Source organism: Eupeodes corollae, chromosome 1 (assembly GCF_945859685.1).
Source record: "Eupeodes corollae chromosome 1, idEupCoro1.1, whole genome shotgun sequence".
Taxonomy (NCBI): Eukaryota; Metazoa; Arthropoda; class Insecta; order Diptera; family Syrphidae; genus Eupeodes; species Eupeodes corollae.
In genome coordinates this window covers 1,418,767-1,445,159 of record NC_079147.1, presented here as the reverse complement: position 1 = coordinate 1,445,159, position 26,393 = coordinate 1,418,767, and the positions used below count along the sequence as shown (strand labels likewise).

At 33.8% G+C, this 26,393-nt stretch overlaps 2 protein-coding genes across 5 annotated transcripts; both read left to right on the top strand.

The window, feature by feature from the left end:
- The first annotated feature begins 80 nt into the window (after window positions 1-80).
- LOC129943309 (uncharacterized) lies at window positions 81-889 on the top strand. 3 transcript variants are annotated; one of them, XM_056052652.1, is made up of 3 exons: window positions 81-530; window positions 589-716; window positions 786-889. In XM_056052652.1, the coding sequence occupies exons 1-2, from the start codon at window positions 203-205 to the stop codon at window positions 699-701; spliced, it is 441 nt and encodes a 146-aa protein (XP_055908627.1). In that variant the 5' UTR covers window positions 81-202; the 3' UTR covers window positions 702-716; window positions 786-889. The 3 variants fall into 3 exon arrangements, with proteins under 3 accessions (XP_055908627.1, XP_055908628.1, XP_055908626.1); XM_056052653.1 differs by having other exon boundaries at window positions 589-724; XM_056052651.1 differs by having other exon boundaries at window positions 589-889.
- Window positions 890-5,946: 5,057 nt separating this feature from the next.
- Window positions 5,947-25,942, top strand: LOC129943312 (uncharacterized). 2 transcript variants are annotated; one of them, XM_056052658.1, is made up of 3 exons: window positions 5,947-6,192; window positions 25,199-25,535; window positions 25,789-25,942. In XM_056052658.1, exon 2 carries the CDS (start codon window positions 25,234-25,236, stop codon window positions 25,516-25,518), a length of 285 nt encoding a protein of 94 aa, XP_055908633.1. In that variant the 5' UTR covers window positions 5,947-6,192; window positions 25,199-25,233; the 3' UTR covers window positions 25,519-25,535; window positions 25,789-25,942. The 2 variants fall into 2 exon arrangements, with proteins under 2 accessions (XP_055908633.1, XP_055908632.1); XM_056052657.1 differs by having other exon boundaries at window positions 5,947-6,742.
- The last annotated feature ends 451 nt before the right edge of the window (window positions 25,943-26,393 follow it).

Here is a 26,393-nt window from a genome sequence, read left to right as displayed (position 1 = left end):
ATTTTAATAGTTTTAATTTTCAAGACCTGAGCGAAATCTTCTATGTTGTCTATGTGTCATCATTATATCAAAATATCGCATCATGTGGGAAACGGATGATAGAAAACAATATCTAAAAAGTGCACTTTATTGAAATGGATACGACCTTTTTAGCAACCTCAACTCTATTTGAAAGAATAAAGATACATTATATCAAAATAAAATGTGTTTATTTTTCAAGATTTTAGTACCTCTATTTGAAAATAAAATTTTGATAAATCTGATAAAAAGATTCAAATCAAAACCCATCACTAACTTAACTATTGATTGTTTTCAAGGTGTTCAACATATTCCAGACTGTGGCCACCAATTATTTATTATCAGTCGTAAAGGTGGAACGCTTTTGACAATAAATGATTATATCTATCGATCCAATCAGAGAAGACATGGCCCGAGAAGTGATAAAATTTACTGGGAATGTATTCACAATCGTTCCAAAAAGTGTCGTAGTCGTATAAAAACTATTGGAAATGATTTGTTTGTTACAAATGGTAACTTTAAACTTGTTAATGTTGATTTATTTCTAATAATGTTTTATTCTTTCTTAAGATGTACACAACCACTTTTCGGACAGTCGAAGAATAGAAATAGCAAAAAAGGCCGGTATGTTAATTTTTAAGAAATTTACCTCGTTGGTTAATATTGAACAAAAACATTATTAGGTTTTAAGGATGTATGTAAGTGTGTATGTATTTTATTTTTATTTTTCTTTAAATTTCATTATACATTTTTTTTTTGTTCCAAAGGTTTATAATTATATTTTTGTACATTATTAAGCCCTTGATTGAAAAAAGAGAGCTGGTTGACAAAATATTCCTCGAATAAATTAACTTATTAAGTGTGGTCTTAATTTAAGAAAATTTTAATTTCTAAGAAGATCAAGTATGAATTCGTTAGTACGAGTACCAGGAGATACTTAAAGCTTTAAAATATTTTATTTTGTCTTTAAAAAAAATTGTTGTTGTGATAAATGTTATTAGGTACAAACAACATTTATCACAATGAGGACATGTAATAATTAAATGCACTAAATGGTTTGTTATATGGTTGCTAATAAACTAAATCCAAATGGTCTCCTGAATCGGATATTTTGCATATGTACTACTTGGCGAATGTAAGGCTATCAATTTTAAATAGTCGACAATAATTTCTTTTGTGGAGTCTTAGTTAAATGCGATAACAAATATCCAACCTGGAATTATTCAGCCCTATCATGAATTCCATCGTAATCGGAATTTTTTACGAATCCCGAAAACTGTATCATGATATCCGTTCGTAGTAGAATATCTCATACAATTTTGCATTACGAACGGATTTCATGATACATTTTTTTCGGGATTTGTAAAAATTTCCGATTACGATGGAATTCATGATAGGGCTGATTCTGATAAATGAAAACATAAGATCATCAAATAAGTTGCAAAAATAAAATCAGGGGCCTGATTATGAGGTTCGCGGGGGATCATTTTCAATTCGACTTTTCAAATTCGACTCGCGTCGTATTTCCTTATTAACTAATTCGCGGCGCGGCGAAAATAGTTCTTCCTATATTCCAGTGCTTTGAGTTTTTCTTCCTATATTCCAAAGTTCTATCTTCTACATCATATTTGAGGTAACGGACAAAACATTTAGAACGAAAAATATCTTCCCCAAATTATTTCGATTAAGACAGTGGCCTTAAAAAACTTTCAAAAAGCATTTTCGACTGTGTTATTGCCCATAGCAACATTAGAGTTTTTCTAAACGATATTTGAAAACTACTTTCCATAAGGAAACCCAAATCTGCAGCTAGCTCGAATCCACATCAACACAAAGCTAGACAGACAAAATGAAAAAAAAAACATCAAAACTTAAGACAATCAACAAATTTAATTTCACTTGAAGTAATTTCGTAAGATATTCGAAGTTATGAAATCGATCTAAAGATAGAACCCTGAACACAATTTGACTAAATTTTCAATTTTGATTTAATTTCACTCGTTTTGGGAACGTAAATTTCAAATTTTTTGTAAAGGTGTGATTTTCGTTGGTAAAGGTTTATTCAAAAAGGGCGAGTAGATGTTGAAATGTAATAGAATGGTGTTTGCTGTGTGGCACGTAGCGCCGTCCTGCTGGAACCCCATGTCGTCTAGGTCCATATGGTTCAATTTGGACTAGGTATAAGAAATTATTTATTTTCTTTATATAGCGCTCCCTGTTTACGGTGACCGCCTCACTAACGTCGTTTTCAAAAAAGTACAGACTAATTACGCCGCCCGTCGGCCCAAATTACACGCCGATCTCGGCCGATCTTGCGTTCCTTGACCGTACGTACTGATTTTGATAGTAAAGTTTTATTATTTGAACGTGCTGTTCAATCGTGTAACTTGCCATGTTGATTTAACATAATAAACAAAATATTTTACAGATGTCACCAAAACAAAATGGACGCCACGGGGCGCTAAAATCTACCCGCCCCAATTACAAAACCCTTTATTTATTACAATTAGTAGACAAATAGTTACATCGAGGTTTTCATTAGTATTTATTACAATGTGCTTAAACTCCTCTCAGTATTAAAATAGTTACACCTTATTAATTTAAATTAAAAAAAAAAATGTACATATAAATACCTCGTTTCAACGTTACACACAAAATAAAAATACATTTAGAGCCCTACATCTCGTAAAGTATCAAGGCTTAATGACAAACAGTTGATCTTATGGAGCTGCTAGAGATTTTCAAATTCTCTTTATAATGACGAAGATAAAGTATTCTTTAAATTTATGGTGAAAAGTTGTGAGACAAACAACGTTAACCCTGAGGCTCCACAAGAGTAAAATGCAATCCAGCTTTTCTTCCGCAATCAATTGTTTTTTTTTTTACTGGGCATATTATGTCTTGCCATGAGCAACTTCAAATGTCACATTTGACATTAGAAACGGTTAATCTGTTGTTTACTTTTTTTTATTTACTTTTGGTGTCGGTAGTTATTGGTGTTGGGTGAATCAATTTCTTGAAGTAAGGGAACTTCATGATTTGGAGGCGCACCTACTCAAGGACTTACTATGGGAGGACGGTGCAGACTATAAGAATTTTCGTAGGATGTCGACCCACAGCTTTGAAGCCGTTAGGCTCTCGAAGACAATTTTAACGAAATGAAATTTTAATTTCAAAAAAACTTAAAACTTGACCCTCACCACTACATACAACACAAACGTCAAATTTGATGACAGGATTTTGATCCGCTCAAAAAATCCAAACTGCGATGACCAGATCATGGACTGGATGTTGGATTGTTGGTCTCTATTGGATTATTTGATGACAGGCCGATAGTCCTGTCATCAGAAATATCCAATGGAGACCTCAAGTAACCACGAATTTTAATTTTAAAGCTGGATTATGCAGAGTTTTCTGTGTTCGATTGAGAACTAATTAAAGTCCAAAATTTGTAAATGAAAATGCATTAGAAAATAGACATTTAATGTCCGAGAGCTATTAAATATGACTTCAAGTACAGTATTTTTCATAATGTGGCCTATATTTGTAACATGAGCATCTAAGCAGAATATAATCAGATAATGTTGGTACATAGTAAAGAACAATAAAAAGCAGATTACTACTAAACCATGTCTCAGTGAGAGCTATGCCGGAAAAGGAACAATCAGCAGCAATAAAAAAATCATTAGTTTTGAACGGTATTCAAAATTTTTAATCTTAACACTAACAGGCTTGATGCATGAAGCCAATGGCATAATTACATAATGCAGTTGGAATTCCGAGCTTAAAATTGGCAGATGAAAGGGAAGCAAACCTTTCAGAATCAGTAATAATTCTTTATAATAAAAACGCACTTAAATTTTTAAAGATATTTAATTAATGTGATAAAAATACTGCAATTAGTAACATGAATCTAACAACTAATTAAATTTAAATGAAATTCCTGAAAAAAGTGTAAAGCTAAAGTTACACGTTCAACGTTAAAGATTAACGCGTTGACTTTCTGACGTCACAAAAAAAGTGTCAACGTTAATCACACGAACGACACTCTTTGGTCAATGCACTGAATGTTGATGCGTATGTAGTAATGACTTGCAAAACTTTGAAGAACACACGATTATACAAAAAAAGTGTAAGAGTATTTTAACGATAATTGTATAATTCATTTTACGGTGGGAAAGAATATTAATTCGAATTTGAATTGTCTATAGTAATTCCTTATTAGAAAGGAAACAACCAAAACATATGTGTTTAAAAATTAATTCCTAAAACAATCTATCAACCAAATTAACATTGCCAGTTAATTGTACGTTGCTATAGACATACATTAAAGATATGCGTTGATTCGGTTTTAAATTCAGCTCTGTCATTGAATAGCATTGACTCATACGAGACCACAAACAAAATCAACGCGTTGACTCACGTACTTATGTCAACGTGATGACAGCATTCTTCTTTGAGGATCACTACGTGATTGGGCAGGTTCAAACAACATAAGGGACTTCATTTCCAGTCAACTTTATTCTTTGAACGTAAAGTTTGATCAAGACAACTAGTTAGTTTTTAAAGTGGCATGAATTTCAAATTCAGAACTTTATTTCACAAACCTCTCCTTAAAGTTCATAGCACAAAACCACTATTTTCTACAAAATACTCATTAGGCAAGCAACAAGTTCATCACGATTTGTATTTTGTATTGTAAAGAAATATTACTTATTTTTTTCCAAATCGACAGAAAACCCTTTACTTAAATATTAAATGAAATTGTACAGAAAAAAAAATACAAAATTTATAGAGTAACAAAGTTCAGCTTTTCGTTGGATGAAAAATTACTATCAACTGTCATTTTGACTGAAGAAGACTTGACTAGATAGTTGGCGTTTTTCTTTTTTAGTTCTAGTAAACAGTTAGTTAGAGTAAACAGAGAAAAATGCTGAACACAAACAATTTGATATTTGAAAGCCGGGAAATTAAAAAAAATCATCGTCAAAACAATAAAAATGGCGGAAAAGGCTGGTCGCCCTAGTGCAGAAGGAAAGATAATTTAGAAAAAAAATTATTGCTATCAAATTTATTTCAGACGTCAAACAGACCAACGCTATGACTGTTTTAATTAATTTGATTAAAGAAAATTTTGAACGCCCTCAAACAGACGATATTTCAAATCATGACAGTTTTATGTTTGTGGCAGCGGAAACTGCTAATGTTAACGTCTGCTCATGTAACTGATGATTAAGTAATGAGCCCATCTGAGAGTTGGGTTTGAATAGATGAATTGATATTATGTTAAAGGACTCGATGAATAAAAGGATACATTTTGATAAAAGAATAATAATATTGCGTTTTAATTAAGTTGAGTTGACGATTACCAGTGTAGTACTCAAGTTGTTTTATAATTAAATCAGAGAGCTGTGAACATACTCTGCTCAGAACTCTACTCTACTCTGTTCGCTGAGTGCTCAGCTCTGAACTAAAAAAGGAAAAACACTAAGTAAGGGAGATTTTTCCTGACTTACTTTCCACTCAACATTCCAATCCAATCAAGCTGCCTTAATTGCAAATACTAGACAAAAAAAAAACAGATACTTGCTTTAGTTTCCAGTCCTTTATGTCGTCTCAACCAAATTGGGGACATATTGTGAAGCCCTTTTTAAGTCATTGACATTGTGTAACAGTTGATGCACAAGAAGATGCTATAATAAACAGGAACATGTTTATCATTTTATTATGAATTATGTTTTTGGTATCCGTATTTTTGAAGAAATAAATGAATATTTGCAGATCTAGAGTAACTTTGGAAACATGAAACATAGAGTTATTTACCCTGAAACGCATTCGTAAAACGACATCGAGCTTTTTTTACTCACGTGTAGATGGCCAATCGACATTTGAACGACGCCGAAGTTCTATTACTTTTTTCTTCTTTTGGCTGTGGAATTTATTTTTTTCCCATGCACCAATCTTCAACAGCAAAGAAATATATTCGCCGCGTTTCGCGTTGACGTTAGAAAATGTTCTCCAATTTGTTTATTGGAATATGTTTTGCTAAAAATAATTAAAATTCTATAAATTCTTAAATGAATTATCAAATTGTAATCGTTGTGAAAGTCGTGAAATTCCTCTTAATTGGTTTCCTAAACCCAATGTTTGGTCTTCCCAAATGGCCGAGCTAGAGTAAGCAATCTTTTTCTACTATCAATTTCAAGATTTGTGTGAAAAATTGAGCTTCTAAGAATTTTGTAAAATATCGTGCTATATGCGTTTTATTTAAATCAAAACTGTGCTTCCTCAAATTTAACAATTGGTGTAAATAATTCAATGTAAAATCAAATTAAAAAGTGAAGTAGAAATTAGCCAAAATAGTTTTTATTATAAATATTATCTGCCGCGTGTGTACCTACATACATAGTATATGAAATCTTTTACACAACTTGCGCGCATACCCTTTTCTTGTGGCACTCCAAATTTCTTCCCTGCCGATCTGAAATATGTTGCTCTTTTTTTTTTTTGATTATTTATACTAAAGTTGATTCGGATTGTTTACAAAATATTGTTGAATGTTACAATAATTTATGTTGTTGTGTTTCAATTTGTTTGAAGTGAAGTGCGAAGATGCATTCAGTATTACTAAGAACTAATAAAAATTGAAAAATTGTTATGACATCGATTCATCAAATTTATCCACATGATATTAATATGTTTTAATATATGACTATAAAATTGGGTAAGTCCTAAGGTAGATTTAAAGCCCAGTTAGGTTAAATGTATATAATTCTATCGATCAAAAGTACAATGAACCAAAGCAGGCAGGTCAATTTATGCATTAGCTATAAGTTAACTTTCTCAATCACAAATTTTGTAATGACTCATTTGTTTGGCTTTTTTTTTATGGTAGTTTTATATTTAGTTCTTAATAAATTCAACTCAGGGTTTATTTAGAAACTTTTGTAAACTTGAACCAACTAGCCTTGTCTCCTCACAGGAAAAGGGGCTTTTTTCAAATGCATTAGATTCTATTACAGGCTTTTGCTAAGTTGATCTTATATATAAATGAAGGTAGTATTTGGCCTCGAAATATGACTGCAAGACTGCTAAAAGACAAAATCTCAACAAAACGGCAAAAACCTCTACCTTTTTGAATTTATTCGGTTTTTGTGCCCTTGAACTTCACTTAAGGGTTTTGAATTAAAGTTTAAAGTCGGCTATAAAGGGCGTTATTAATTTATCCAAATTAAATTAGAATTTTTTACAATTTGAAAAGGCGAAAACTATTCTGCAATGACTCAATTAAGTAACATCACACCTATCAAATTCGATGCGCAATCCGTATGGCTTGTTCTCGTTTCAGAGGTTCATTGTTTAAAAGTCAACTTCCGGAATAGAACTTTAGCCAGTACGGTGGAAAGATGACTCCCATATACCTTATACGTTTTATACAGCCTAGTATTAAGGTAAACTCTGTTTTCGTCATTTTACTAGTCGTTTGTACACGTAGATCTTCATCAAAATAAACTTAGTAGCTTTAAAATCATAAAATATTTTGAGCGCCAGGTCGGAAACATAAGATCAACATCATACAAAACTGACCAATAAATCAGAAAACTTATATAAAAAGAAGACTCCTTGCTTTGGTTCAATTGACAAAGTTACTGTAGGTACAGTGATCGCTGTATTGTTGCGTCTAATTATGTTCATAAAAATAGCAGTGCTGGTTACATTTTATTAGATTGTCAATTATTTGAATAACGGAAATTCTTACAAAAAAAATTATCACGTTACTTGCATCTAACGGTCTTTCGTTTTCATATTAGAGACTTGTAGGTTGAAGTTATACTCAACTTTTCCCCGGTGAACACACATTATTTAAAACTCTCTGGATATAGAGTGTTCATAAAAATAGCAGTGCTTTTGATTTTATAATTAAAAAGTGTTCAAAATATTTTTTTTATTTTACGGTAAGTAAATATTTGAATATTTACAGTTTTAAGTATTTATGTATAACATATTAATGACTAAATTGGATGGGGCAACAGTCCGTTGAGAACTAGGGCCTAGTGACTTACAACTCTCAACCATTCCTGTGCGAGTAATGTTGTCAAGATTTATAACTTACTGGCATATACAAAATTAATAAATATTAGCCCAAAACTAAACAATGGAACACTGCAACGAAGAAATTCGGAAACTTATTAGAAAACAACGTTTAGAAAAAAAACTACCAAAATATTCAAGACATCCAAAGCTGCTCAGCAAAAATGGTCAGTATCGCCTTAAAATGGCAAAATAAACCGGGAACGCTTTTCCGAAAAAGGATGACTACTGAAAGAAATGATAAAAAAATTGTTCAGTTAGCAAAACAGAACCCTTCCATAGGTTCTACGAAAATAAGAAATAAATTTTAACGTCTTTTAGAAGCGAAGTTACCAGCCAAAAGTCCACGCAAGGTACCATTCTTGACGAAAAGGCATGTGGCAAAAAGAATGGAGTTTGTTAAAGGGCATAGAGATTAGGCAAAAGAGAAATGGAGGAATGTTCTGTGGAACGATGAAAGCAAAGTCGTCCAAGGGTCGTCCAGAATATGTGAGAAGACTCTAAAATGCAGCATACGATCCACGGTACACTATAAAAACAGTGAACCATGGTGGAGGAAAAACTATGATATAGGCTTGCTTTTCATCCTATGAGGTCGGGCCTATTTACCCCATCGGGAGTATGTGAAAATTCTCGAGGTGGTTATATTACACTATGCTGAAGAGGTATGCCGTTGGTTTGGGTATAGCAACAAGACTATGACCCAAAGCATACGTAAAAAAGGCAAAATCATGGTTTGCGCAGAAGAAGTTATCCGTTATGGATTGGCATGCTCAATCCCCCGACCTTAACCCCATCGCAAATTTATTGGGGGATGTTAAGAACGCAGTTTCTAAAGCAAAACCCAAGAATTCGAAAGAATTATGGGAAGCAGGGCGTGATTCGTGGACGCAATACCAGTCGAGAGGTGTCAGGTTTTAGTGGACTCGATGCCACGTAGATGCGGAGCATCATAAAAAAACAATGGTTATGCAACAAAGTACTAATTGTAAGCTTACATTGTTTGTGTTGTCAAACTTTCAGACAACTTAATAAAATATAAAACTTAGAGCTTCTTACAACTTTACAAAAAATACTTTATTCATTTAATTTTATAAAAAAGATATTTTGCCAGTTGGCTTAAATTTTAGTTTGTTCTCGCTCAATCCGTGTTGTCTTCGACGCCGCCGTTATTCAAATGCAGAATTCTAAATCTTAGTCCGTTATCCGAAAATTACATATGTATGTATGTAAATAGACACATATTTAAGGATGTATGAGTGAGGAATCGAAAAAGGCAGAGGCGAACGGAAGTGAAATAAAAATTGGCAACTAATACTAATGTCAAATACTGGCCGTAGCCAGGCAGAATATTTTAAGTGGTTATATTCAGTCGAGGTTTTTCTGACATTCTCCCCCTCGGTACATTTCTCTAGGCTTCTCACAAATGTACCTCTTCCTTCGCTGATATATTCAACTTAGCAAGCTTTACTGAAGGTCTTTGGTAGATTCCGGATTCAGTTTGTACGGTTGCACTGCGTACCTGACCGTCTTTAGTGGCGTTGACTTTTATGATTCTTCCCTTTTGCCATTGGTTGCGAGGGCTCCTTTCATCAATTATTAGTACGATGTCTCCAACTGCTAATGGTTCAGTCTGCATGTCCCACTTTTCTCGCCTAGTTAGTGTAGGTAGATACTCGGCGATCCAACGTTTCCAAAAATGTCTCGCGTGAAGCTGTGACATAAGCAGATTTGATTTAAGTAGCTTTGTATCATCATTGAAGTTGCCAAGTGGTATCATCCCTCCAGGTGACTGACGAAGAAAATGGTTAGGTGTTATGGCTTCGGACTGTTCGCTGTCGAGTGGTAGATAGGTTAGTGGCCGAGAGTTGATCATGTCCTCAACCTCCATCAAAAAACTACGAAAAAGCTCATCGTTAGGTTTATATGATGTGACGTTGCTCACCGCGTATAAGGCGATCTTAACAGATTTTATAAGCCTTTCACAACATCCATTCATGTGAGGTGATGCTGGAGGATGAAAATGCCATTCCAGTTCTGAATTCACAAACTTTTTCGCAATAAGTTGATGATCGACTGATTTTAAGCTAGTTTTTAGTAATTTTTCAGCTCCGATAAAGTTGGTGCCTCGGTCGCTAAACATTTTTCTCACTGACCCTCTTCGACATAAAAAGTTCCTGTAGCAAAGTATAAATGAGTCAGCGCTGCAACTGTAGGCAATTTCGATATGGATAGCTCTAGTTACCAGACATGTAAATAGACAGATCCACCTCTTTTCTACTTTTCGGCTATTTACTATTTCAAATGGGCCTCCATAGTCCACTGCAGTGTTAGAAAAGGGAGGTGTAAATGCTTCAACTCGTACTTCTGGTAAAACCGCCATTTCAGGTGGAGTAGAATTGGCCATTCTTATCTTGCAACGGTTACAAAGTTTTCTAGCTCGTTTTAAAACCTGTCGTATTCTCGGAATATAGTACTTTTTTCTTAATTGATTCACCACCGTTTCATGATTAATATGACGGAATATTTCGTGATAGTTTCGTACCAGCAGCAGCGTCCCATGATGATCATGTGGAAGAATTATTGGCCGCCTCGAGTTAAAGCTTAAACAACTTGCGTTGTCTATACGGCTTAGTGATCTTATCACTCTATTCTCATCCAAATATGGTTTCATTGAGAATATGTTACTGGCACTATGGGGACGTTTCTTTTTTGATATGAGGTTTTCTGGCTTTGAAAGATAATTAACTTCGGAAGACAATCCCTCAAGTTGAATTATTCTGAAAATCACACGTTCTGCTCGCTGATACTCTTGTGATGAAAAGGAATCGTTTCCTCTTGTCGTACCACCTAGGGCATCTATGTATCTGCAGACAAATGCGGTAACTCTTAACATCTTGTTCCAATTCTCAAATCTTTTTATTGAAATCACTGGCTCTGTTGTTTGATGTAATGTTTCGACAGCTGTATGATGGCGTTCCTGATGTAAAGATATATCTTCAGGCCATTCTAATTCGGATTCATAAAGAAACTGCGGTGCTTGCATCCAACGATCAGTCATGTTCAATGATGGTCCCTTTTTCCACTTAGTCGCGTCATCTGCTGGATTCATTTCTGACGGTACGTATCTCCAGTTGGCGATGTTAGATATCTCTTGCACTTCTGCTATTCTGAAGGCTACGAATTGCCCTTTCACTGATTTTGCATCGGTTCTTAACCAGCTCAGAACTGTTACTGAATCCGACCAGAACACCACGCGATGAATACGGATTGCTAGAGATTGACGAATGCTATTGGCGAATCTTGCTCCAATCAATGCAGCAACTAATTCCAGTCGTGGAATCGACATAAGTTTAATGGGCGCTACTTTTGTTTTTGAACCTAACAATGAACAAGTAATATTATCTTTTGACTGTATGCGAAGGTATGCCACTGTAGCACTGCAGGTGTTACTAGCATCGACAAAGACGTGAAGTTCTGTTTCTGCGAGATCCCATGTTGATTCAGCTAAGTAACATCTTGGGATGAGGACTGATTCAACTTGCTTCAATTCATTTAACCATCGAAGCCAGCTTTCATGATGATCGTCTTCAATTTCATCATCCCAATGAACTCCAGACCGCCAAACCTCTTGCATGAGAACCTTCAAGTAGCTGGTGAAGTGACCTATCAAGCCGAGAGGATCGAAAATGGACATCATCACCCGTAATACTTCTCGTTTTGTTGGTTTACGATCACCGCTAAGAACATCTTTGTTGCCTTTGTTAAACTTTAAGGAATATGTAAGTGAATCAGTTTTTGTATCCCACCACATTCCTAATACTTTTTCGGTATAATAAACAGTTTCCTTATCTAGGTCAAAATTGTCACTAACCTCCGAAGATTCTTCTCCTAAGGCAGCCATCACTTCTCTTGAGTTAGATTTCCACTTCCTGATGTGGAATCCTCCGGCTTTATGAATCATTTTGACATCTTTGGCTAGTGCAATTGCCTCTTCTGGTGTTCTTAGACTATCGAGCAAGTCGTCCACATAATGGTTCTTGATGATCGCTTCAACTGCTCTTGGATAATCTTTTTCATATTTTTTGGCATTTAGGTTTTTGACAAACTGAGCGCTACTTGGTGAACACGTCGCTCCAAATGTCATAACTTGTGTGATGTATACTGCTTCTCCATTTCCGTCATCCCATAAAAATCTGCAGGCATGTTGGTCTTTAGGTAAAATTTTGATCTGATGAAACATTTCAGAAATGTCTCCACTAATAGCGACTGCATTTTCCCTGAATCTCATAAGAATGCCTAGTAGTGATGGAAGCGCATCAGGACCTTTAAGTAAAAGTGAGTTTAATGATACTCCATTTACTTTCGCCGCTGCATCCCAAACCACTCTCAATCTTTCAGGCTTGTTCGGATTAACCACTGGAAACAATGGAAGATACCAAATTCGCTTGTGGTTTTGTCGTAACTCTTCAGCGGACAGCTTACGGACGTATCCTTTCTTGATGTAATCATCGATTTGATTTTGCATATCGCTTTTCAGTTTTGGATTCTTCTGCAGTCTACGATTCAGTGACAAAAGTCTGAAGTTGGCCATGGGTCTACTGTCTGGAAGTACAGGATCATCGTAGCGCCAAAGTAAGCCGGTTTCGAAACGATTTTTATCGAATTTTGTTGTCTCATCCATTATCATCTTAGCACGACTTTCCTCTTTAGATATCAGGTCATATTTTGGTATTTTTACTCCCAAACTATCCACGGAGAAGAAATGCCTCATCATATCGTCCAAGTTTTCATCGTCTGGATGTGAATACTCTTCAATGTGGTAATTTATATTCTGGCTTTTGGATGAGCTACTTGAACCAAACACTGACCATCCCAGCTTACACTTTGTTGCCACAGGATCATTCCACTCAGCTAGTCGAGTCCTACTAGGAACAGCAAGATGCCAGTCGCTTAGGCCTATCATTATCCTTGGTTGTTCTTGAATATAAGAATTAACTGGAAGCCCACGTAGATGAGGATGTACTCTGGCAAGGTCATCATATTTTAGGGTTTGCCTTGGTAAACCTAGCTCCTTTATTGTATGAGCAACAGGTATTTCGAATTCCTTGGCACCTTCGTATACCCCTGAAATTACCATTGAGACCTTAGTAGAATCCTCCTGTCGACGTACGCCTGCTGTCCATTTAAGGTGCAATACAACTTTAGGTCCATTTAATCCCAGTTCATTTGCAACACTTTCTTCTATTCTTGTTCCACTAGAACCACCATCGAGGAATGCCAATGTAGTAACCCTTTTGTCACCCTTACGAAGTGTGACTGGTATATACTGGAACTGAAAACAGTCACCCTCATTGGTATGACTGTTCTGTGATGTTACTACTATTGGTGTGGTACTGATGACATCTTGATGCATTAACGGATGATGTTTTCTCGTACAACCGGTGAAACTACATTTGACTGCCTTCTTACATACAAAAGGGTATTTAATTGCATGGGCAGTCAAACACTGGCGACAGAGTCTTAACTCCTTAACTTTTTCCCACCTGGCTAAAGAAGACATTTGTTTAAAAACATCACATGCCTCTAGACTCTTACACTGGCTTGCACATACTAAACAGGTTGAATATGGTTTAGCTTGGATGTGAACATTGACCCTACTTTTGCTATTCGACTTTTCGTTATGAACAACTTCCCTCCTACTAATACTTAACTCAGAAATTGGAAGTACTTCATACACCTTTTTTGCTTCCAACTCTAACCAGGAACCGAACGCAATAACACCTTTAACTTCCCTGTCCATTGAGAACGTAGCCCACTTCATCTTCATATCGTTTGTAAGTTTCTTGAGTAACTCTTTAAGAAGAAGTGGGTTATCATACTGGCTCGCGAGTCCCGAAGCCTTCATCACCGCATTGAGATTTGTTACAGCAGTGGAAAACTCTAGGATGGATTCTAATTTATCGGGTTTGACTACAGAAAGTTTAGCGAATTTTTCTAATTGACTTTCTAAAATTACGTTTGGTTGGCCGAACGCTATTTCTAAAGATTTTATAATTTGTGGTACACACGATGGCTCTGCTAATTGGCCGGAAACCAGGTTCCGTGCCCTTCCTTTTAGCGCTTGTTGGAGACGCATAAGATTTTCGTCAATGCTGTACCCACAAGCTTGAGTGGACTGGTCGAACATTCTCTTGAAGAGTGGCCACTCCTCAGGATTGCCAGTAAAGGTTGGAAGTTCCCTATAAACCTTCCTGGCAGCCAATTCCCTCTGGCTCAGTGGTGTTGGAAGTTCAAATACGGTTGGTTGATGCAGCATTGGTGTAGGTATTCGCTTAAATGCAGTCGTAGATGATGGTTTGAAAGCAGGTGCCGATGGGTTCATAACTTGGTTCCTACTACTACGGATGGGCACCTCGTCATTGATCCATCCCACATCGTCCTCGCTTTCTGACATTTCGTCAATGAGTTCTTCTTGGCGTTTCAAAAGTTCTTGCTCTTTTTGTAGATTGTCTCGCTGTTCCCTTAGTATGTCACGTCGTTGTTGAATAAGATTCAAACGCAAATTTCTTTGTGTTGACGAACTGCTTATGGAGGACACTGAACGTCTATCCGATTCATTGTGCAAGCCTGTCGAACCAACAGAAACTAACCTGGGCTCAGGAAGCGGAGCACCCTGGCTATCTACAAATGATCCTTTCAAATTTATATAATCCTCTTTAAACCCTAACCATTTCTTATAAGAATTATTTATAACTGTTTTACGTTTTTTCTCAAGAACATTTTTTTCTACTACCTTCATCTGATTTATTAGTTTTATATGTAGTGCATCAATTTTCCTCAGATTTAATATTGAGCACTCCTCGCAAAACCACTTAGAAATAATTTCTGCCTGACTACGACTTATATCTACACAAATATAGTGATACCAATGTTTACATACCCCGTCGCAGAACACCATTTCCTGGTTATACCCTTCTCCACAAATCCTGCGCTTTGCTGGATTCCTTCTGGCCTTTGGTGTCTTATTTCGTGGCGCCTGATGGTGTTGCTGCTCCTGCTGCGGCTGATGTTGTTGCAGCTCCTGGTTCTGCTGATGTTGTTGCAGCTCCTTGTGCTGCTGGTGTTGTTGCAGCTCGTTTTGGTCATCATCTTGAATTGGGTGGCCTGCCTCATTATCATTTCCTTGAGACACAGGCGGTGGCGTTCTATTGATGGGCATATTTTTGAGCACGAATTTATTAATTAAAATTTAAGAATGTTGTCAAACTTTCAGACAACTTAATAAAATATAAAACTTAGAGCTTCTTACAACTTTACAAAAAATACTTTATTCATTTAATTTTATAAAAAAGATATTTTGCCAGTTGGCTTAAATTTTAGTTTGTTCTCGCTCAATCCGTGTTGTCTTCGACGCCGCCGTTATTCAAATGCAGAATTCTAAATCTTAGTCCGTTATCCGAAAATTACATATGTATGTATGTAAATAGACACATATTTAAGGATGTATGAGTGAGGAATCGAAAAAGGCAGAGGCGAACGGAAGTGAAATAAAAATTGGCAACTAATACTAATGTCAAATACTGGCCGTAGCCAGGCAGAATATTTTAAGTGGTTATATTCAGTCGAGGTTTTTCTGACAGTTTGTATACTTTCATATAAATTATTACAGTTTTTCTTACTTCTTACGTAATAGTTCTAGTACTTTGTCATGCACTGCTATTTTTATGAACAGCCATATATTTAAAAACAGTTTTTACTGTGACAAAGCTAACGGTAAAAAATCGATAGTACTTATTTTCTGTTATTATGAATAAAATGTTTAAGTTTGTTATTAGAAGTTTAATGAAATATATTATATAGTTGATATTTAAGGCCTTTTTGTTTTATTTGGAGAGCACTGCTATTTTTATGAACACAACTGTAGGTATTTGATTAAATTTATTGATATCCGTATTAGTTTGTTTAATAACTGAAGTATTAAAATAGTTTAATTCTAAAATGTAATAACGTTAAAATCATAAGTACTATAAGTGAGATGAGAAAATTGAATTAAATAAGATCCTAAAAAAAATCCGAGCTGATTTAACCGGACCGCCCAATGATGCCAGAAATGTAACTTTTCAATGTATGGATTTATTGTTATTATTTTGTGCTTCTTGTTTTACAGATTTATATATGTAAGTACCTACGTAGGTTTAAATTTTATAAAATACTCCGATAAATAAAAACCTTAGATGTATACACTTACAAAATATATCTAGTAGCAACTTAAGTAAAATATATCCACAAATTAATTTATTTAATCTAATGTTTGTAGATATTAATAAACTTTTAATAAGTAAATTTCATTATGTTTCTTGTTTCAAATATAGTTTTACAAATACAAATCACAATAGATTTTTAAAATATTTATTTATTTTTAGAAGTTGTATGTAAGTTTAATAATCGTTTCTTTTAACATTATATAAGGTATATAAAATACAAACTACAAATATACGTTAAACTAAAAACGCTCGGTTAAGATTATTATCTTTAAAAGTAATTCTTTTGGGTGAACATTTTTGTTTGCTGGAATCCCTTAGAGTTTTAAATAAGTAGCAGCTTTTTATAGCTGTGAAAACTCTTGATGATACTATAGGTAAGTATAAAACATATACTTACGAGATGTCTGCAAGATCATGAATGCTTTTCGAGTACTATCCAAATATTTCCCTATTTTCTCGTAAGGCTAAATAAATAAAGTTTTATTTTTGATTTTGTGGTGAATGTTGGCAACCTTTTAATTTAGAAATAAAAACGCCTGCTTTTAAAAGAAGTGGCAAAACGTAATTCTATTTCTCATTGAGCTTTTTTTTTGTTAAATATAAGGCTGATAATTTAGTAACTCTTAAACTTAAGCCGGTCACACATTCTTCTAGATGGCTAGTGGTATTTTGATTTAGTTTTCAATAACTAATCCGGAACAATTTGTTATCTTTTCAAAGTCTTTACATTTTTCCTTAAAGACAGTTGAAGTTTAGCTTATTAGTTGAAAAATAGAAAAATGGTGACCAACAAAAATCATAAAAGAACCTATTGGTATAAACATACTTAACGTTGCAAGTTAGGTTTGCTACGTTAGCATAGCTTTAACATGAATAAATACTTAATTTAGTTTTACTTAATTCTGAAGTATTTTAGCGATCCATTAATCTATTCCTGTCAATTGTTGTTGGAATAAACGTTATTCTATTTAAGGATAAGTTTGGACGTCATAAAACGAAAAGAATTCGCTTTCCAAAGTGAGTTCAGGATTTTCAGGAGAAGAAAAGTAAAAATTGGAGCGACCCCAGGCCTGAAGCATAAACAAAAAACTGTGCATGAGAACTACGACTCGTCAAATGCGGATTTTGAATAATACATATGCCTACATATTTTAGTAAAGAATATTACTTTTACTATGATCTATAAGTTTTTCAGTTGTTATACTACGAGTATTATAAAAATAAAGATAACACAAATGTTGAAGAAAGTTATTTAACAAATAATTTGCTATCATTACCCTCGCTTACAGGTCGACCCGAAAACTTTAAGATGAATAATTTATCGGAGAGAAGTTATACATTCCTTGTTAGTGACAGAGGAAAATCTATTCTAACTATGAATGGGTTCAAATATCGCCTTGACCGGAGCTACCGGCTAGGATGGGAATATTGGAGATGTCTTAAATCTGGCTGTCATGGCCGTGCTGTGATGAAAAATGGAATTATTGGCAAATCTCAAAATCATTCCCATTATCCTGAAGAATAATGACGATCTCTTTGGTTAAAATGTATTACAAATAAATAAGTTATCACCTATACTTTTATAAAAAGATGTTATTAAAATATGTTATATGTAAACAATTTTTTTAATCTTTTGCTAAGTAGTATCATTCTAAATATATACTTATAAACAAATAATCGTACAGTATTTTAATTATAAATTAAGAAAATAAATGGTCCATAAATATATTGTTGTTTATTCTAACAAAAAATAATGTTAAAAGGCTTCTATATGTTTTCGATTTTCCGCATTTCTCTTAGATATTGAAATAAAAAAATCGAAATTTAATGCAACTAGGTCTTTCGTTATAGTTGAGTGAAATGATTATGTTGCCATATTTTTCACATTAGCCTTATATGAACTATATTAAAGTTTAAAAGTGTAGTACCTCTTTCCCTTCAAATAGCTCACTCAACTTAATGGACAATTGATATTAATACTGATCATAAGAATAACTTACACCTTTCATTTAGCGTTACTAGCGAATGCTTATGTCTTCAGGCACCAATTATAGCTTTATTTAAAATGCATAAATACAAATCGTAATTGATTACTTTGTTCCATTTTGTAAAGAAAATTGTGATGCCTTTTTGGTGTTAAAATAATTGTTAATTCAAAATTTTAAATAAAATGATTTCGGTACTTCAATTCTCATGAACATAGTTCAACGCAGAATATTTTGAAATTAGTTATTTTAAAAGTTATAAGCTTTCATTTGTTACTTGTAATTGGTGTAATTTTAGTTTTTGAACAAATGTCACCAATAACTTCATAATTTGAAAAATCATACGGTATTGTAAACTGTAATTCATTTATTATTACTAAACTTTATTAACTATAAATTAAAATTTACATGTTAATATTGGAAAGAGACTTAGGGCGATTTTGTTCACTATTGCTTAACTTGAAGCAAACTCTCAAGTTGACAAACTTGAGAGTTGACTTTAACTCGAGAGTTAAAACAAAAGTTAAGAATCTATTTTGTTCACTATTTTTTTCATAACTCTCGAGTTTGAAAAACAAAAGTTGGCCAACTTTCAGTTTTGAAAATATCCTTGGGATATTTGTGACAGTCAATACAAATTATGTCAGTTTTTAATTTGAAAAGCAAACGAGCTGTTGATGTTTTGATTTTAAAATTAATTAAAAAAAAAAATAATAAACATGAATATCAAGGAAACGACAAAAAGAATGTCTAAAGTGCTTTATACTCCCGAAGAGGAGGAATGGTTAGTTAAAAATGCTCTTTTATACAAATCAGTGATAGAAAATAAAAATAAAAAATTAAATGAAGTTAAAATATCATATTTAGCTATCTAACATTGGCTGAAAATATGAACGCACCAATCGAGCCCGAACGTTATGAGTAGTTGCGGAAGCTGATCCCAAAAGCGTATCTGAAGGAACATCTGTAGCGGCCAGCATATTAGCAAAATCATACATCTCCGGTGGCGGTTGCGATTCGTTTTGGTCGATGGCAATGTTATGGAGAACGGCGCAAGCCACTATTACTGATTGAACAGTGTCAAGCCTACACCTCAATCCAGTTGCTAAAACTGGAAACCGCCTTTTCCAAACGCCATATGAACGTTCCACACAATTGCGAGTTCGAATTTGTGATTCGTTATACAAGTTTTCTACTGCGTTTGTGACATTGAGAAATGGTGTTGCAAGAAAACTGGTATTTGTATAGCCCGAATCTCCAACAAGGATAAAATGCTCGAACTCTCCGTCTTCAAACCGTTTCTTTAGACTCGACATGTTGAAAATTCGCTGATCATGAGCAGACCCCTTTCAAAAGAGAATAATGATGAATATCTTTACTAAATTTTTCATTTTTTAAAGAGCATAAGCTGTACCTGCCACCGAGCCACGATATCGTTAATTTTTAAATTAGCTGCAGACACCGTCTGGACGTTCAACCACCCTTTTCGATTTCTGAAGTTTTCTGCATCTGTTCCACCTGGCGATTGAATTCGAATATGGGTGCAATCTATTGCACCAATAGTCCGAGGGAACTTTGCCACTGCAAAAAATTCTTTAGCTGCTTTCAAGCGCTCGTTTTGCGTATATATACCGTGGGGAAAGTTCGGCAAGAGCTCTGGACACACGTTTCAACACAACGTGTACACTTGTAATACAAACCCCTGAAAAATCCGCGATTACTAGTTGAAAAGATCCAAGCGCATAATACCTTAATGCAATTAGCAATTGCGTGATAGGTCGTAATTCGCGTGATCTTTTTAGAAAAATGAAAAATATTTCACTTCCACACTTCAACCAAAACGAGAAAATTTCACCTCCTTTCATCACACGGCAAGAAATCCTTTATTTCTTCTACCACCATCTTTGTCGTGCGTTTTGAGAGACAGAAACGATGCAAAAAGTCTAGGTCATCCCACGTGTTTAATTGAATGCGTTTGAACATTTTATATTCCCGTCTCTCAATTTGCAGACTTTCTTCATCTTCGCTGCTTGAAGATGAATATGCCAAAAATAATTTGTTCGATACATTTTTGTTAATTTTTTTTTAAATATATAAATCAAAAGTTTTCTTCTTAACTTCTACTTTTTCGGGAAGTTATGAAAATCAAAAGTTTGTAAACTCTCGAGTTTAAAACCGAAAGTTATAAACGTCAACTTTGAGTGAACAAAACCGAATTCTCAAGTTGACAATAAAAATCCCCAAGTTATGTTCAACTTCTAGTGAACAAAATCGCCCTTAGCTGCTGGGGATTCTGACTTTTAAGTAGCAATACAAATTTTTGAGCAATATGTTTATGTATTTATCAGGCCTATTCTGCTATTAATCGGGGGGAATTTTATGAATTTTCACTAAACATCATTCGGTTTTTCATTCGAAGTGAATCTGTGTATGTCGGTAACGTCAGTAACACTGCGCGGTATTCTTTTATTCACAAGAAAGCATTCATTCTATACAATTCTGATCCGCATATAAAATGCAGCGGATTTTTCATTTGATGTCTGGTTTGTTAATTTTTGTAAGCAAAATGTAAGTGAAAACTAATTTATAGCTAGATTTAGAATATTTGTTTTATAAATAAAACATTTATCTGTTTGAGGATTCTCTTATTCCTCTGCTTACAATTGGAATAAAGAACCTAATACTGCCCATTTCCAAAAATCACACAAATTATTCTGTTCAGGTGGATTGATTAAACTTAATTTTTGTATGAATCAAAACAATTTGTCCAACATTCCCAATATTTTTACATGAACAGCTGTTTATTTAAATGTCAAATTGGTTTGGGATAATGTAGTTCACCCGATGGATACCAGCATGCAAAGGCAGTGTGAAGGAATCGAATAGGTGAATCAAATATACGATCTACGTGAATAGCAGAATAAAAAAAAAAAAAAAAAATGGGTGGCGCGACAGTCCGTTGAGAACCAAGGCCTAGTGACTTACAACTGTCAACCATTCCTGTGTGCGAGTAATGTTGTCAGGAATGGAGGGGACCTACAGTTTATATGCCGATTTCGAACGGCTAATTTTGAGAAAGCACTTTTTCATGACAATAGTTACTCTTGGAGAATTTGTCAATTCCTCGCAAGAGGCAGTACTCGTGAAAAGTCTTTAGATGGCAGAGGTAGGGATCGAACCCAAGACCTCTAGCATGACAGCCCAAACGCACTAACCATCATGCCACGAGTACACACATGGCACGGGTACACACCCGTGGCATAGCAGAATAGGGCTGTATATTTTAAATGTATGTAAATTTATAAAGCTTATCATGATCATATTCCTAGGATGTGTTTGATATACAAAGCTTCAGGATAAGCATCACAAGTTGGAGTGTTTTCTTTTTGGAAAAGGTTGTGGTGTGTCAGTGTTGTTTGTCCAAATCCTAGTCTAACTAGAGTTGAATTCATCTGCTTTGAGGTAGAGGTAGGGTAGGGGATCGTGATTTATCCATGTTGATATGTTATAAGAAATGTTGATAGTTGTTCCAGTCGTTAAGCTCGTGTTTTTTAACTTTACGGTTAACCTCACGTTATAAGTCTCGTTTGTTTTGTATCGCTTTTTAAACAGCTAGTCTATCAGAACATATTACAAAACTTCCACGTAGGTTTGTCATTATTGCTGCAGTATAGAGAATTGCTGTTGATTCGGCGGTGAAAATAGAAGCGATGTTGTCAAGTATTCTTACGGGCTCTTTATAAGTTAATTTTGGATTTTGGATTTTGGAACCGTCTGTGAACACCATTTTCCAACCGTTGGACCATAGAGGGTCAGAAATATCTCGAAACAGTAAAAGATATATATCAGAAGAGGTGTTGTTTTTCTCGTTCTCTGCCAAATCTTTATTGATGATAGAACCTTAGATGAAGGCTAATTTTATATACATCTTGGTTTGGTCTCTCGAATACGTTTTTCTAGTAGTGGAAGACCAGCATCCGCCATTATGTTTCGTATTGGAGTAATAGGGAAAACATTTATGCTTCTGCGCACGGTAAGGAGATTTGATGTTATTCATCGTTGATTTAGGTAAGTTGCCGTAGATAAGAAGACCATAATCTACCTTGCTTAGAACTAAAGATCTTGTTTATATGTCCAAATGATTTATTACTAGATAAGTAGTTTGCCTTAGCAGCTAGGCTCTTTTTAAGTTCAGTACAATGGGTCTAACAATTAATTTTAATTTTGAGTCAGTAACGTCTAAAATACTAGTGATGTGAAACGTTACTACTTGAACAGAACAAACAAATGTTATTTTGGACTTACCTGAAATAAAGTAAACGTAAAACTACCTGAAATACATATGTAAAAAAAATGTTTTGAGTACTTGCACTTGCAATGCGGAAGCCTCTTTTACTTTACCCGTAATTCATTTGAAATTATCTGTCGTTTAAAAAAAAAACGGGAGCTAAAAAAAATGAGTTAAATCAATGGTTAACGACCCTGACGTAACACCAGCTACAAAGAGCCACTATAGCTCTGAAGGCTAACTTTTCGTCAACAGATTTTTTTCAAAAGAGAAAGAGTATTCCACTTTAATTTTTAAAAATGGAAAATTAGTAATTGGTCGAGTAATACATAACAATATAAGTAATAACACTAGTCTTTCTTTTTTACCATAACTTCTTGAAATTTCTTACCTATTTAATAAGAAATTTAGAACATTTTACAAAACAAATCTATTATATACCCCCGCTTACAGGTCAACAGGACAACATGAAATTGGACCATCTATCAGACAGCAATTACACATTCCTTTTAAGTCAGAGAGGCAAACCCATTCTAGTTTTGAATGGGTTCAAATATCGCCGAGAACGAAGCTACCGCTCGGGCTGTGAATATTGGAGATGTCTTAAATCCGGCTGTCATGGTCGGATTGTGATGAGGAATGGAATCATTGGCAAATCTCATATACATTCCCATAATCCAGATGATACGCCTTTTACCTATATTTAATTGTATCAAGAAACAAAAACAAAAATAGTACAAATATATAAGTTGTTATCTTTTTTTCGAAATGATAAACCATGTCTTGTTTTTTGTGTCTTATATGTCATCAATAGTTTAATAGTTATCTTTTTTCTTGTTCCCAGGTTATTGTTGTTAATTCATGGTTTTCTAATTTTAGAACTCGAGTTCATCTACAGTCAACGTGGACATCCACTTATTGTTCTTCATAACTATTTGTACCGCAAAAATCGTGATAAATATTGGAGATGTTTGCGTAGTACTAAATTTAAGTGTCGAGCTCGGGTTATTTTTCGTCCAGATGATAATTCTGCTAAAGTTATCGGTCGACATACCCATCCAGAAGAGACAGAAAAAATCGAATGGGGACGAGGTGTATTTTCTGCTATAAAGTCTCGCAGCAATGATAATATTGCACAAAAGCATATTTTTGTAACCAATGACCCAGGTACTGGACACGCGATGGAACCTTATTTTAAAGATGAAATTGACTACGAAGAAGCAGTTTTAGTGCAAAATGATGGTTTCGAAGATATTTACTAATGTTATAGGAAGCAAAATATGAAACTTTCGTTTAAAGTAGATACAAACTCTACAAAAGAAAGCAAATTGAAAAGTTATGTTGAATGTGTTGTGAGAAAAAAATACTCTTTTCTTATTCAAAAGATTTTCATCTCGTACCAACAAATACAATATTGCAATACTTAACTTATTTATAAAAAAAAAAAACAATGTTATACATAAAAACTATAATAAAAAAAATGTAATTGTTGATTTAAATTTGTTTTAATGGTGTTTGTGTAAAGTAATAAAATAAAAAGCCAAAGGCAATATACCCGTAAATTGTATAGTTTTATTTTAATATAATAAAAATAAAATGTATTTATTAAACTAAGAAGTCTCGATTCAATGCCATTTTGTTTAATCTTAATATTTTGTATAGTTTAAAAAAACTATGCTGTATTTAGAGTCCTAATTTTAAAGCTTGCGCTTGCAACTTACTTAAATGAATGTTCAGCACTATTTAGTGATTATTTTTATCAGTAAACTAATTATTCTAGTAAAGGTACAAATAAACATTCTTTTTACAGTTTTTTTTATCAAAAAGGCTGTAAAACAGCTCAAGAAGCAAATTTTGACATCTCAATAAAACGATTTGCAAAAAAGTGGGAAGAAGGGTGAAGACCTTTAAGAACGCCGAAGATTCAATCTCATTTAAAACCCAACTTTCTCTGTTGGAACTGGTTTATTTTAATAAAGCAACAGTAGTAGAAAAGTTGAACATCATAACAAATGTTCCCTGAAATATGAAACAGACTGTACCACTGTACCAAAATAAGTGATCCTTTTCTTTAATTCTTTTTGAATTCCCAAACTTCTTGTTATTTCAAGGGATAAAATATCCGCGTATGAAACACTTTTCGAGATAAGCAATACTCTGGATTTCTTAATTCATAGCAAGGTACATATATAGCGTATGATTATTATTTAATGTTAGTTCAAGGTTGTAATGTGTGAAGACACCACGGAACATTTTCTGTGTTGTTCTTTTTTTTATAATTTTACACTAAACAAATAGTTATAGAATAACACGCTTTTAACAGTATAAATAAAACAATCTTCATTAAGAGTCTCGAGTTCATTTGAAAATCCAAAATGTTGTAGGCATTAAGTGTAAATATATGACACCCTATATAAAAAGAATTTTGTGAAGTTCCACGAAAATTTAAGAGCTTAGAATTTTCAATAAACTTTTTGTAATTTTTTAATAAACTAACTAATCGGACAAATAAAACAAACAAAACCATAATTTCATTTTATATTTTGCAGTCTATCCCACTAGCACCTGGATTTATAGCGCTCAAATGGGTTATCTTCGCAACCAAAAACAGGGCTTCAATTTGATTTTTGACGGTTATATGTACAAAAAAGAAGCCAGTTTTCGTTCAACAATTAATTGGATATGTTCGGATGGAAACGGTAAACGACTTTCAGAAAATAAATGCTTAGCAAGGTGTATTACCAAATGGGAAGGTGGCATCAAGTTAGGAAAAAATCTCCACAACCATCCAAGAAAGTTTAACACTTTACCAGCAAGCGTTATTTCTCCAAAATCATTTCAGCAACAATGCAAAGCTGCAGGATTCTAATATAATTTTGTTTTAAAGTAAATAATAAGAAAATAAATAATGTGCTACTGTTGTGTGTACCAATTTCTGTTTCTTTATTTAATAAAAAATAATAATGAGTCTTAATTATTTCAAATTTTCTTTTTTTTTTCAGTTAAGTTTATTTCTTCGATGTGCTATACACATTGGGATACAATATCTTATTATTTTTCTAATACGAATTTTTTAACAATACTTTTTCCAATTTTTTATCTAATGCGAACCGAACTGTAAAAATATTTTTTATTTCAGAAATTTGTGTTAAGCGATCAGATGGACAGGAAATCATGTTAATCAAAGGAGAAAAATATAAGAAAACTCGAGCAATGTCTTATCGAAGTTATTGGCATTGTGTGCATAAATATTGCAATGCTTTTCTTATTTTCAATCATTTAAAAGGTGGCTCCCTTACAATGTGTAAAAGACATGAACATTTTAATGCTATATTATAGAATTGTTGATTTAGTTTAAATGTATACTCTTCGATTTTCATTTTATCAGCAAAAAATTAAATTAAATACACGTTTAAAAAAGTAGTTCGTCGGAGCAAAACGGGACGGACTAAATAAATATTTCTATTGCTACTGTTTAGCTTTATGTACTGAAAACATGCTCTAAGACCCTTTTTGGTTTTGTCAATGGGGCCATTAATTCCACTACAATATTTGTTCATTTAAATTTAATGGTTAGTTAAAGTAATAACTTAATTTATTCGATCGAAAATTTAAAGTTTTCATTTTTCTATTAATGGAAATATTTATTTTTTAAATAACTGTTACTACAAAAAGGGACAAATTTATCTACTTCGAAATTGAGTTATCCTAAGCTTACATTTCGAAATTTTATAAGAAAATCTC